This window comes from Schistocerca americana, chromosome 7 (genome assembly GCF_021461395.2).
Source record: "Schistocerca americana isolate TAMUIC-IGC-003095 chromosome 7, iqSchAmer2.1, whole genome shotgun sequence".
In the NCBI taxonomy this organism is placed as follows: Eukaryota; Metazoa; Arthropoda; class Insecta; order Orthoptera; family Acrididae; genus Schistocerca; species Schistocerca americana.
In genome coordinates, this window is record NC_060125.1 from 312,289,212 (window position 1) to 312,304,182 (window position 14,971).

General features: G+C 45.2%; 1 protein-coding gene across 1 annotated transcript in view; it reads right to left on the minus strand.

Annotated features, from left to right (window-relative positions):
* LOC124622039 (cytochrome P450 6k1-like) overlaps window positions 1-14,971 on the minus strand; it is a 103,976-nt gene that overhangs the window by 11,596 nt on the left and 77,409 nt on the right. Inside the window, exons 5-6 of the mRNA XM_047147598.1 lie at window positions 14,527-14,657; window positions 4,370-4,594 (exon numbers count right to left, since the gene is read on the minus strand). Of these exons, the coding sequence (XP_047003554.1) occupies window positions 4,370-4,594; window positions 14,527-14,657 (356 nt within the window). The remainder of the gene's footprint in view (window positions 1-4,369; window positions 4,595-14,526; window positions 14,658-14,971) is intronic.

Below are 14,971 nucleotides of genomic sequence, written 5' to 3' on the forward strand. Positions count from 1 at the left end.
TCTCCTCTTTCATTCCAACGTCCTGGAATGGTACCATTCAGGTAACTTCGGGCGTGCTTAGGGAACTTCTCTAAGCACGCACAACGTTACCTGAATGCTTAGAGAATCTCGCACCTCTGGGATTACATCAAGACTTTGGTGTACGAATTCCCCGTAGAAAGGGATGAAGAACTGACTACTGGGGCCCAATCTGCCTGTCTCCTGGTACAACGGACAGCAGGGATCTTTGAGAGAGTGCGGCAGAAATTAATGCGCCGTTGCAACACGGTGGTCGTCACACTGGCCGTCGTCACACTGAACAACTAATGTGAGGTACGTTGTTGTCATGTGGTGTACGCTGTATATGTCTACAACACAATAATTATGCACTTCCGACCATTTCCCTGTCTCAGTATAATCGGTTGCGGACCAACTATCACCTATTTCAATCTGACCTAAAAGGTTTGAGACACACTGTAGATGTCTGCGTAATTGACGGATGTAAGTTTTCACAATTTAATCTGCTAACACGCCTGAAGTTTGCTGGCTTTCAAATAAAATGAAATGAAATGAGGTGGCTCTCAACTACGTTCCCCCCGACTCAGAGTTGAAGTATTAAAAGTTTTGGCTGCTCTCGCTGTCTAGGGGCTAGGATACGTAGTTGCCGCATTACAGGCCAAATACTGCTGAGTCTACAGTATACGATAGGAATACACACATGAATCGAATGGTCGAAGGTTTCTATCACTCGGCAATTGCGAATTATGAAAGTAACATATAAATTCGTAAATGAAAAATTGCAATTACGAGGGCAGTTCAATAAGTAATGCAACACATTTTTTTTCTCGGCCAATTTTGGTTGAAAAAACCGGAAATTTCTTGTGGAATATTTTCAAACATTCCCGCTTCGTCTCGTATAGTTTCATTGACTTCCGACAGGTGGCAGCGCTGTACGGAGCTGTTAAAATGGCGTCTGTAGCGGATGTGCGTTTCAAACAAAGGACAGTGATCAAGTTTCTTTGGCGGAAAACCAGGGCATCTCAGATATTCATAGGCGCTTGCAGAATGTCTACGGTGATCTGGCAGTGGACAAAAGCACGGTGAGTCGTTGGGCAAAGCGTGTGTCATCATCGCCGCAAGGTCAAGCAAGACTGTCTGATCTCCCGTGTGCGGGCCGGCCGTGCACAGCTGTGACTCCTGCAATGGCGGAGCGTGCGAACACACTCGTTCGAGATGATCGACGGATCACCATCAAACAACTCAGTGCTCAACTTGACATCTCTGTTGGTAGTGCTGTCACAATTGTTCACCAGTTGGGATATTCAAAGGTTTGTTCCCGCTGCGTCCCTCGTTGTCCAACCGAACATCATAAAGAGCATAGGAGAACCATCTGTGCGGAATTGCTTGCTCGTCATGTGGCTGAGGGTGACAATTTCTTGTCAAAGATTGTTACAGGCGATGAAACATGGGTTCATCACTTCGAACCTGATACAAAACGGCAATCAATGGAGTGGCGCCACACCCACTCCCCCTACCAAGAAAAAGCTTAATGCCAGAACTATAGACCTATTCTGTTCGATGTCCTTCCCCATGGTCAAACGATCAACTCTGAAGTGTATTGTGCTACTCTTCAGAAATTGAAGAAACGACTTCAGCGTGTTCGTAGGCACAAAAATCTGAACGAACTTCTCCTTCTTCATGACAACGTAAGACCTCACACAAGTCTTCGCACCCGAGAGGAGCTCACAAAACTTCAGTGGACTGTTCTTCCTCATGCACCCTACAGCCCCGATCTCGCACCGTCGGATTTCCATATGTTTGGCCCAATGAAGGACGCAATCCGTGGGAGGCACTACGCGGAGGATGAAGAAGTTATTGATACTGTACGACGTTGGCTCCGACATCGACCAGTGGAATGATACCGTGCAGGCACACAGGCCCTCATTTCAAGGTGGCGTAAGGCCGTAGCATTGAATGGAGATTACGTTGAAAAATAGTGTTGTGTAGCTAAAAGATTGGGGAATAACCTGGTGTATTTCAATGCTGAATAAAACAACCCCTGTTTCAGAAAAAAAATGTGTTGCATTACTTATTGAACTGCCCTCGTAAATAAAATCTGCAGGTACTATCTTAACGACTTTAAATGATGGGTACGATAGTAGAAGTCCTTTTGAGAATGCCTTATATTTCTGCAAAACACTTATTGGTGTCGATGGTCCAGCAATTAAATAAAATATAAGCTGAATAACAGGGAAACAATAGATTCCTACTGTACGTAATTAGTTATGAACAACAACATAGCTGGCGAGATATTCACTTCTAAACGCGCACTACGTCTTCACTGTAGAAGCCACGGAAATCTCACAAGTGCTCAAGTCGGCACTCCAAAGTATTTCTCTCTTCCGCGACCTCGCGCAAACAGCTCCGCTCTCCAAGTCTGTCTCGCGACCGTGCGTCCGCCGCGCCGTCGCGTCCAGCCCTCCTGTGCCGTACTCCGCACTCTCCCGAACTGCACTGTCCTCTCTGGAAACGATGCTCTTCTCCCGCTTCCATCCAGTCTCCCCATTCACGAGCACTGTGATTGGCTAGAGCGCTCGCGCCATGTCTTCAAGGTGACGCACCCACAAACATATTTAAGCACATAGGAAATACTGGATCTACATTTAAATACTTGAAATTAAATAAATATTCCTACAGCTGGACCATAAACACGCTCTAACACACATTATATGTTCAACAATGTGATGCCGCCGACTTTCAAGTGTGTCAGACACTAGGGGGTATAAGAACGCAGTCTTGTACATTATATATATAATATGAACATCAACAAAAGCAAAACGAGGATAATGGAATGTAGCCAAATTAAGTCGGGTGATGGTGAGGGAATTAGATAAGGAAATGAGACACTTAAAGTAGTAAAGGAATTTTGCTATTTGGGAAGCAAAATAACTGATGATGGTCGAAGTAGAGAGGATATAAAATGTAGACTGGCAATGGCAAGGAAAGCGTTTCTGAAGAAGAGAAATTTGTTAACATCGAGTATAGATTTAAGCGTCAGGAAGTCGTTTCTGAAAGTATTTATATGGAGTTTAGCCATGTATGAAAGTGAAACGTGGACGATAAATAGTTTGGACAAGAAGAGAATAGAAGCTTTCGAAATGTGGTGCTACAGAAGAATGCTGAAGATTAGATGGGTAGATCACATAACTAATGAGGAGGTATTGAATAGAATTGGGGAGAAGAGGAGTTTGTGGCACAACTTGACAAGAAGAAGGGACCGGTTGGTAGGACATGTTCTGAGGCATCAAGGGATCACAAATTTAGCATTGGAGGGCAGCGTGGAGGGTAAAGATCGTAGAGGGAGACCAAGAGATGAATACACTAAGCAGATTCAGAAGGATGTAGGCTGCAGTAAGTACTGAGAGATGAAGAAGCTTGCACAGGATAGAGTAGCATGGAGAGCTGCATCAAACCAGTCTCAGGACTGAAGACAACAACAACAACACACATTATTAAATACATAAACAAATTAAATAAACATATATCAAAGGAATCGCAACAAGAGGTAGGCCAGTAGCGTAATGTCTCTGTGCTTTCTAAAACGCAGTAAATATTTAACCAGTTTCTTCATGAATAGTATATATTGGATATAAACAAAGACAGAGATGAATAAATATATTTATAAGTATGCTGCTACCGTTTTTTCGTGTATCTGTGGAGTACTTATTGCCTGACGCGATCAATAGTAATCGGCCACTTTGACCTCCAATAGCTCATGAAATATTCAAGTTACATGCCTGTAATTTATACCAATTTAGGGTTACACTAATAGCTTTGTAAAGACACGTCGATCGACGAAATCGGATGAAGCGTTTAAATTTCGGAAATTCGTTCTTGGGTGTTACATGTATAATTTACCGTCAGATACTAAACTTTAAACTAATAAAGATATTGAAAATCTGATTACACCATCAGAATCGTCGTGCAAATACTGTTTCTTTTTGAGGTATCATGATTCGTCTGGCTACTATTAATTTCTATACGAACTGCAGAACGTCTGCCATTAAGGTTTCACAAAGTCCACCATCTTTGTCCCTCCCGGCGTGTCTCCGTCATCAACATAGTGTCACCATGGAATTCCCAGCCACACGACTGGACCCCCCTTGCTTCGGCCAGCGTCCGCCACCACGTGGTCGGCCTGCCGAGCTGCCCGTGTTGCCACTGCTTCCCCCGAAGTTAGAATATTTTCAGGGCGCGACGACTCGCCCGTTACCTCACAAGTTATGAGTTACGAAGATGGTTTAGGATCCTCCACCATCTGTACAGTTTCTATTCTCAGCGTTTGCTGCACACTGTAACGGATGAAAGTGAGGCGAGTGGGTGTACCGACCTGCGATGCACATGTTGAGGTATCGGATGTCGGCGACCGTGTCGTAGGTGAGCGGCCCCTGAGGCGCCTTGGCCAGCGCCTCCAGCACCTCCGCCCTGAGGCGCTCCTGCACTTCCGGGTTGTGCGCCAGCTCGTACATCATGAACGTCAGCGCCGAGCCCGTCGTCTCGAAGCCCGCCGAGAAGAACACCGACGCCTGCGCCACCAGGTCGTCGCCCTCGAAGTCTGCAGTGGAAAATAAAACAAGTAAGCGCCGTCTCTTATTTTTGGTCCCACAGGCTGATTGGTTGATTTGGAGAGGGAACCAAACAGCGAGGTTATCAGTCTCCTCGATTAGGGAAGGAAGGATGGAGAAGGAAGTCGGCCGTGCCTTTTCAAAGGAATCACAACGGCATTTTCCTGTGACGATTTAGGGAAGTCACGGAAAACCTAAATCAGGATGGCCGGACGCGGGTTTGAACCGTCGTCCTCCCGAATACGAGTCCAATGTGCTACGCGCTGCCGGCCGCGGTGGTCTAGCGGTTCTAGGCGCGCAGTCCGGAACCGCGCGACTGCTACGGTCGCAGGTTCGAATCCTGCCTCGGGCATGGATGTGCGTGATGTCCTTAGGTTAGTTAGGTTTAAGTAGTTCTAAGTTCTAGGGGACTGATGACCACAGTAGTTAAGTCCCATAGTGCTCAGAGCCATTTGAACCATTTTTTTTTTTTTTTTGCTACGCGCTGCGCCATCTCACTCGGTGTCGTCCCACAGAAACTACTGTGTGTCCGAGAATTTCATATATTCCTAAAGCAAAACCGTATATTCTGTACCGGAGTATGTATACAGGGTGGTCCATTGATCGTGACCGGGCCAAATATCTCACGCAATAAACTTCAAACGAAAAAACTACAAAGAACGGAACTTGTCTAGCTTGAAGGGGGAAACCAGACGGCGCTAGCATAGGTCAAATGGATATCAACTGCGTTTTTTTAAAATAGGAACCCCCATTATTTATTACATATTCGTGTAGTACGTAAAGAAATATGAATGTTTTAGTTGGACCACTTTTTTCGCTTTATGATAGATGGCGCTGTAATAGTCACAAATATATGGCTCACAATTTTAGACGAACAGTTGGTAACAGGTAGGTTTTCTAAATTAAAATACAGAACGTAGGTCCGTTTGAACATTTCATTTCGGTTGTTCCAATGTGATACATGTATCTTTGTGAACTTATCATTTCTGAGAACGCGTGCATGTACAGCGTGATTACCTGTAAATACCACATTAATGCAATAAATGCTCAAAATGATGTCCGTCAACCTCAATGCATTTGGTAATACGTGTAACGACATTCCTCTCAACAGCGAGTAGTTCGCATTCCGTAATGTTCGCACATGCATTGACAATGCACTGACGCATGTAGTCAGGCGTTGTCGGTGGATCACGATAGCAAATATCCTTCAGCTTTCCCCTCAGAAAGAAATCCGGGGACGTCAGATCCGGTGAATGTGCTTCGACGACCAATCCACCTGTCATGAAATATGCTATTCAATGCCGCTTCAACCGCACGCGAGCTATGTGCCGGACATCCATCATGTTGGAAATACATAGCCATTCTGTCATGCAGTTAAACATCTTGTAGTAACATCGGTAGAACATTACGTAGGAAATCAGCATATATTGCACCATTTGGATTGCCATCGATAAAATGGGGGCCAACTATCCTTCCTCCCATAATGCCGCACCAAGGCCGCTGATTTTCCACTTGTCGCTGCCATCGTGGACTTTCCGTTGCCCAATAGCGCATATTATGCCGGTTTACGTTACCGCTGTTGATGAATGACGCTTCGTCGCTAAATAGAACGCGTGTAAAAAATCTGTCCCGTAATTTCTCTTGTGCCCAATGGCAGAAGTGTACACGACGTTCAAAGTCGTCGCCATGTAATTCCTGGTGCATAGAAATATGGTACGGGTGCAATCGATGTTGATGTAACATTCTCAAACACCGACGTTTTTGAGATTCCTGATTCTCGCGCAATTTGTCTGCTACTAATGTGCGGATTAGCCGCGACAGCAGCTAAAACACCTACTTAGGCATCATTTGTTGTAGGTCGTGGTTGACGTTTCACATGTGGCTGAACACTTCCTGTTTCCTTAAATAACGTTAACTATCCGGCGAACGGTCGCTTGGATGATGTCGTCCAGGATATCGAGCAGCATACATAGCACACGTCCGTTGCTCATTTTGATCACAATAGACATAGATCAACACGATATCGACCTTTTCCGCAATTTGTAAACGGTACATTTTAACACGGGTAATGTATCACGAAGCAAATACCGTCCGCACTGACGGAATGTTACGTGATACAAAGCACTTATACGTTTGTGACTATTACAGCGCCATCTGTCTCAAAGCGATAAAAGTGGTCCAACTAAAACATTCATATTTCTTTACGTACTACACGAATATGTAATAAAAATGTGGGTTCTTCTTTAAAAAAACGCAGTTCATATCTGTTTGACCTGTGGCAGCGCCATCTAACGGGCCAAGCATAGCGCCATCTGGTTTCCCCCTTCAAGCTAGACAAGTTTCGTTCTTGGTAGTTTTTTCGTTTGATGCTTATTTCGTGATATATTTCGCCCGGTCACTATCAATTGACCACCCTGTATACAAGAATTCGGTATCCAATGAATCTACAGGGCGTTTCAGGAAAATTAGTTTATACACTCCTGGAAATTGAAATAAGAACACCGTGAATTCATTGTCCCAGGAAGGGGAAACTTTATTGAAACATTCCTGGGGTCAGATGCATCACATGATCACACTGACAGAACCACAGGCACATAGACACAGGCAACAGAGCATGCACAATGTCGGCACTAGTACAGTGTGTATCCACCTTTCGCAGCAATGCAGGCTGCTATTCTCCCATGGAGACGATCGTAGAGATGCTGGATGTATTCCTGTGGAACGGCTTGCCATGCCATTTCCACCTGGCGCCTCAGTTGGACCAGCGTTCGTGCTGGACGTGCAGACCGCGTGAGACGACGCTTCATCCAGTCCCAAACATGCTCAATGGGGGACAGATCCGGAGATCTTGCTGGCCAGGGTAGTTGACTTACACCTTCTAGAGCACGTTGGGTGGCACGGGATACATGCGGACGTGCATTGTCCTGTTGGAACAGCAAGTTCCCTTGCCGGTCTAGGAATGGTAGAACGATGGGTTCGATGACGGTTTGGATGTACCGTGCACTATTCAGTGTCCCCTCGACGATCACCAGTGGTGTACGGCCAGTGTAGGAGATCGCTCCCCACACCATGATGCCAGGTGTTGGCCCTGTGTGCCTCGGTCGTATGCAGTCCTGATTGTGGCGCTCACCTGCACGGCGCCAAACACGCATACGACCATCATTGGCACCAAGGCAGAAGCGACTCTCATCGCTGAAGACGACACGTCTCCATTCGTCCCTCCATTCACGCCTGTCGCGACACCACTGGAGGCGGGCTGCACGATGTTGGGGCGTGAGCGGAAGACGGCCTAACGGTGTGCGGGACCGTAGCCCAGCTTCATGGAGACGGTTGCGAATGGTCCTCGCCGATACCCCAGGAGCAACAGTGTCCCTAATTTGCTGGGAAGTGGCGGTGCGGTCCCCTACGGCACTGCGTAGGATCCTACGGTCTTGGCGTGCATCCGTGCGTTGCTGCGGTCCGGTCCCGGGTCGACGGGCACGTGCACCTTCCGCCGACCACTGGCGACAACATCGATGTACTGTGGAGACCTCACGCCCCACGTGTTGAGCAATTCGGCGGTACATCCACCCGGCCTCCCGCATGCCCACTATACGCCCTCGCTCAAAGTCCGTCAACTGCACATACGGTTCACGTCCACGCTGTCGCGGCATGCTACCAGTGTTAAACACTGCGATGGAGCTCCGTATGCCACGGCAAACTGGCTGACACTGACGGCGGCGGTGCACAAATGCTGCGCAGCTAGCGCCATTCGACGGCCAACACCACGGTTCCTGGTGTGTCCGCTGTGCCGTGCGTGTGATCATTGCTTGTACAGCCCTCTCGCAGTGTCCGGAGCAAGTATGGTGGGTCTGACACACCGGTGTCAATGTGTTCTTTTTTCCATTTCCAGGAGTGTATTTCAGGAGGCGGTAGCATAGCCTAATGAAAAAAGTACAAGCGTTTTGAATACTACATTGAGTGGGTGATTGGACTAAAGAGTTTCTAGCAATCAGAACACAGTATTTTATGTATATAGACTGAACCGGCGAGTAAAAAGTTTGCACCATGGCCAGGAATCGAACCCGGGTATCCTGCTAATTAGTCAGGTGCGATAGCCACTATTTTTTTACTCTCTTTTTTTTTTAAATCTCATTTTGTTCAGTATTGTTCGTTGCATTTGTTCATGGCGGATATCCCATGACACCCACTGAAGTTCATGATTGATTCATTCACTTGGTTTTTTAAATTTCAGGTGGCATCTAACCCTCGATCAGAACACGCTGAGCTACCATGCCGGCTTTTTTATCTCATTTTGTTCGTTAGTGTTCGTTGTATTTGTTCGTGGCGGACGTCCTTTGATGCTTGTTCAACTTCCTTGTTCGACCATTAACTCATTTTATTATTACAGAGGGCAGCTAACCTTCTGACCAACACGCTGAGCTACAGCGCAGCGCCGGCGCCACTAGGCCACCTCAGAACAGCAGTTCCAACAAACTGCTCGAACTACCCTGGCACCCCTCCCTCCTCGGTCCAAACTCTTACTGCCGCTGCAGTCTACTTTAAATTCCCCTTCCACACGAACAGAATTGTCGAGGCTCTCCGTGTTCTGCAATAGCACCTCAGCATCGAAAGTAAATGTGGTATCCAGCCTGAAACCCAGGTGAAAGTACTCATGCGAATGTCCACTCACCTCATCAGTCTATACGCATAAAATTATATCTGTATGAGACCAGTAAAGTCTCTGAAATTTTAGAACACAGTAAGTCATTCTGAACGCAAGGAAGTCTCAAGACGTAAAAGTAGCTTTGGCGTACCACGGGGGACTGTCATAGACCATTACTTTTCACAAAATGTAAAATGACCTACTAGATAATGTCGGAAGTTTCATGAGGCTTTCTGCGGATGATGGTGTTGTATACAGAGAAGTCGCGACTCTGGAAAATTGTAGCGAAATGTGGGAAGACCTGAAGAGGATCAACGCTTGGAACAAAGAGTGACAGTTCACCCTCAACATAAAGAAACGTAACACATTGCTAATACACAAACAGAAAGACTCTTTTGTGTGTGGTTACAGAATTGCAGAACAGTCACTTGAAGAAGCTGCTTTCATAAAATACCTGGAAGTAAGCTTACGGAATGATTTGAAGTGGAGCGACTACATAGAATTAAAAGCGAGTGAGTCAGATGCTAGACTGAGAATCAGTGGAAGAATCCTCAGGAAATGTAGTCCATCAACAGAGTAAATAGCTTCCAAAACACAAGTGCGACCAATACTTGAATATTGCTCATCATTATGGGATCCTACAGGGTAGGACTGGTAGAAGAGATCCAAAGAAGAGCACCAAGTTTCGTTACAGGTTCATTTAGTAAGCGCGAAAGCGTCACAGAGATGCTCATCCCGGTCTAACGGCAGGCGCTGAAAGACAGGCCTTCTGCATCATTCACAGTAGTCCTCTCAGATCGTTTACAGATGATGCTGTCATACACCGTCATGTAAAGTCATCAGATGATCAAAACGAGTTGCAAAATGATGTAGACAAATTTCCGTATGGTGCAAACATTGGCAATTGTCTATAAACCATGAAAAAGTGTGGAGTCATCCAAATGAGCACTTAAAAGAATTCGCTACACGACAAATCACACAGTTTTAATGGCGTAATCTCAACTAAATACTTAGGGATTACTATTACGAATAACTTAAAACTAGAACAATCACATGGATAATGTTGTAGCGAAAGCAAACCAAAGACTGCCATTTATTGGCAGAACACTTAGAAAATGTAACAGGTTTTCTAAAAAAAGGTTGCTTACAGTAGGCTTGTCCGTCCTCTTCTGGAGTATTGCTGTGGGATGTGGAATCATATCAGACAGGACTGACGGAAGACATCGAAAGAGTTCAAAAAAAGGGCAGCTCGTTTTGTATTATCGCGAAATAGATGAGAGAGTGCCAAATTTTTCGCTCCGGCAGAACCTTCACATGAAATTTCAATCACCAGCTTTCTTCTAAAAGTCCGAAAGTATTTTGTTGGACCCAGCCTACATGGGAAGAAGTGATCATCATAATAAAATAAGAGAAATCTGAACTCACACGGAAAGATTTAAATGTTCGTTTTTCCCGCGCGTTGTTCGAAAGTGGAACTGTAGGGAAGTAGCTTAAAGGTGATTCGATGAAACCTCTGTAAGGCATTTAATAGTGAATTACAGAGTAATCATGGGGTCACAGATTTCCATTGTGGTCTACTCTTAAAATACCAGGAGCGTACCTTCCTAGAAAAGATAATCGATATGTTGCTTCCTCCTACGTATATCTTGCTAAAAGTCCATGGAGATAAAATTAGAGAGGTTCGAGTCCACAAGGAAGGTTACCAGGAGTCGTTCTTCCTGCGAACCATATGCGACTGGAACAGGAAAAGCAGGAAGTGCACTGGTGCACAAAGTTCGCTTCGCCACACACCGTGAAGTGACTTGCGGAGTACAGATGTAGAAGTAGACTAATACAAATAAAACGTTTCATACTCGGTGGGGAAAATAAAACTTGTCCATAAAATATTTCACGCACCTTAAGATAGACCACCCAACTTCTGCACTCGGGGAAGATGGTGGAAGTGGGGTTGCCTACCTTCAGGTGCTTGAAATATTTTATGGAGCACTTTTATATTACCAACCTTGCATACCCTGCGTCCCATATATATCTGTAACATAGACACGGCTATTGGAATGTAAACTAAACTGCGGCGTTGGTGACCAAGAACTATGAAAATTTCTACCGTTGCATCTTGCGTGGAATGTTAGGTTAAGACGATGTGTTACCTGACTGCCAGGATATGCAAGGATCCCTGTCATGCTGGGAGAACTGACCTACCCGTGTATCCAAAGAAATCTCTTCCACCAATGCTCGAAGCTCGTTTTCAAGAGAGTTTAGATAACGGGGTGATTTAAGACGATTCGGTAGCACAACACTCCCATTCAAGTGATTGTCTGTCATACCACACCACATATTTACAGAGAAGCATTCTTCAAAATGTGTCCCGACAAAGTCATGCGGGTTTCCGTTGGACCACCATTGTGAGTTACGAGTGTTACTGATACTATCACAAGTGAAAATGGCTTCATCAGTAAACACTATTACACATACATCTACATCATACTCTGCAAGCCAGCTAATGGTGTGTAGCAGAGGGCACTTCTGGTACGACTAACTTGATCACCCCTTCACCGTTCTACTAGCGATTGGCGTTTGGGAAGAATGATTGTTCGTAAGCGTCTCTATGAGTTCTAAATTCTCGGATTTTCTCGTCGTGGTCATTTCGCGAGACGTATGTGAGAGCAAGTGCTCTCTTGAAATTGAAAAATTAAGCCTCTCTCTCATGCATAATGACTTTCTTATAGCGTCTGCCTGCCGGCCGAAGTGGCCGTGCGGTTCTAGGCGCTGCAGTCTGGAACCGCGAGACCGCTACGGTCGCAGGTTCGAATCCTGCCTCGGGCATGGATGTGTGTGATGTCCTTAGGTTCGTTAGGTTTAACTAGTTCTAAGTTCTAGGGGACTAATGACCTCAGAAGTTGAGTCCCATAGTGCTCAGAGCCATTTGAACCATAGCGTCTGCCACTGCAGTTTGTGGAGCACTTCTGTAACGCTCTTGCGCCGCCTAAACAATCCCGTGACGAAACTCGCTGCTCTTCTTTGGACCTTCTCTAACTCTTTTATCAGTCCTACCTAGTGAGGATGAACAATATTCAATAATCGGTCGATCAAGCGCCTTATATGCCGCTTCCTTCGTGGATGAGTTACATTTCCTTAGGATTCTTTCTATGAATCTTAATCTAGCATCTACTTTTACTTTCCCTACTATCTGTTTTATGTGGCCATTCCACTCAATATCAATCTGGATAGTTATTCCTAGATATTTTACAGTAGATAACGTTTCCAGCAATTTGTCATCAATAGTGTACTTCTATAGTAGTGGATTTCTTGTCTTATATATGCCAATATGTTACATTTATTTACGATCAGGGTCACTTGCCAGAACGTGCACCATTTATCAATCCTCTGCAGCTCATTCTACAAATCGATACTGTCTTCTGGCTTTCTTATAGACAACAGTACCATCTGCGAACACTCTCAAGATTTTCCGGTGCTTTATTCTAATCATTTATATATACTGTCAATACCAACGATCCCATCACACTTCCTTCGGGTACTCCGGTAATTATCTGTACATTTGTCGATTTTGTTCCGTTAAGAGTTCTGTCTGCATGGAATTCTTGAATCCAGTCGCAAATCTGATCCAATAAACTCGTTTTTTTTTTTTTTTTACTAAACGACAGTGCGAGACGGTGTCAAATGTCTTTCGGAAATCGGGGAACACTGCATCAACCGGAGCGCTATGTATGGATCTCATGCAGAAAAAGGGCGAGCTGAGTTTTGCAAGAACTCTGTTTGCGGAATCCATGTCGATTTTTATAGAGGAGATTGTCGTTCTCCAAAAACGTCATAATAAATTAATGAATTACTCGACGATTTGCAACTAGTCAATGGCAAAGTTCCAATCCTCTGCGTTCGTCTCCGTCTGGAATGTGCTGAACATGCTGCAGTTGATTACGATAGATACGTAACGTTCGCGACATTCTCGTCTGTGCAGTACCAATACATGCAGAAATTCTACACGTGGAATATGCTCCACCAACTGAATAATGCCTTTAACTTCATTCACACCTTGTTTATTTGCAAGTTCAGGTGAAACAGCCCTGCTGCCCGCTGCAACAGTCTCATACAGCGTACTGGAAACACCGGGTAACACCCTTCAATTTGGTTATGTGCAGTTAGGAAATCGTATACTGTATTCTCTACAAGCTTTCGTGGAAACCTCGAAATTCTCCAGTGTATTTCGGTGTCGAGGAGAAAAATAAACTGTAGATGGAAATCTATGTCTGAAACCATCATCCCAAAAGGCAACAGAGCATTGCATTCATAGGAGACAAGGCCTGTCTACGCAGCAGCTAGCTCCATCTTCTCCACTGGTGATGGGGTAATCAGTCGCGATCACTGGATAACAAACAACATTGCGAGACGATCCACCAGCGGCCCGTCAGCGCACACAGTGACGTCTGCTGCCGAGGGGATGGCCTATGGCAGGCGCCGGCGCCTACCACTCCGACACTTTGTAGCGTCGTTGGATGACGTTTCCGGACACGGTTTTTCGTGGTCTCGATTTATTCCTCAAGACACCCTCTATAACTCCTCGAAGTTCGTCACAACATTCCCGGGACGTACTGTGTAGAGTACCAAAACAGAAATGCTCACCTTAACAAAGCATCAACCAAAGCAAAACAAGATCGACCACATGCTGTCTTATGGAAATGTCATAACAAAGAAGTAAGAAATTGAGTATAGTGAACAACGTCACTTACTGCAATAGTGATAATGGAAAATAAAGGACATGAGGCACATGACATTGTGTGTTACTCCCCTGAAAATCTTTTCTTCAATATTATCCAAAAATAAAATTTTCTTCGATTTTTTCGTGCCTTTTTGATATAGTTAAGTCTTGAAAAGCATTTGTGGCTATTTTTCAGCCTCCTTCTTTATTTCCTTTATTGAGCGATTGGAATAGCTAGTGATTCATGTAATCCTCTCAAGCACGCTTATTAATGATACTTTTGCTTCCTCGTTTGCCACTTGCAGCAAAAATTTAATAGTATTGCATGTAATCGTAGCTGTCTGATTATGAAGAACATTTCCTGCTCCCATGGAGCGCAATGACTGCTGTGCCACTCTAGGTGGCAAAGTGATAGCAACTAGAGTGTTTGAAGTGCGCAGGTCAGCAGTCGACAGACAGACAAATGGACTCGCCCCGCTGTCTCAACTAGGATGCGCTTTTGCGCCGGCGACACCGTATTTTGCAAGAAATCTCCTTGTAGGAATGCGCAGGTAGAGGCTTACCGAATAGTCCCTTGTCCTTGGCCTCCACATTGCTGCCGTCCTTCTCCTCCCCAGCTGGCGAGATGACGCCCTTGTTCTTCAGCTGGATCAGCAGCTCCACGAAGTCACTCCTCTTCTCGCCACTCTGTTCCCTGTAACAGAGCAAACCGGTTGGTGGCCTTACATTTAAGCAGACACAAGGCGCTGTGACAAAGCTTGTACAAACCCTAGGGATTGGTCGATGAGAGAATACGGAACAAAAAAGGACTATGAATTTATGTCCGTAAAGGCATGGTTTCCACGCAAGAGACCATTTATTAAATCATGCTTTGTTACAGAGAGTATGGTCTAATACCATCTGTACCGTGCAGCCACAGTTACAATGTGCTGAATATGGTTTCCTTGAGTATCGACGCATGCGTGTACGTGTCGTAGCATGTTCTGTCTCACAAGTTCACATTGACCA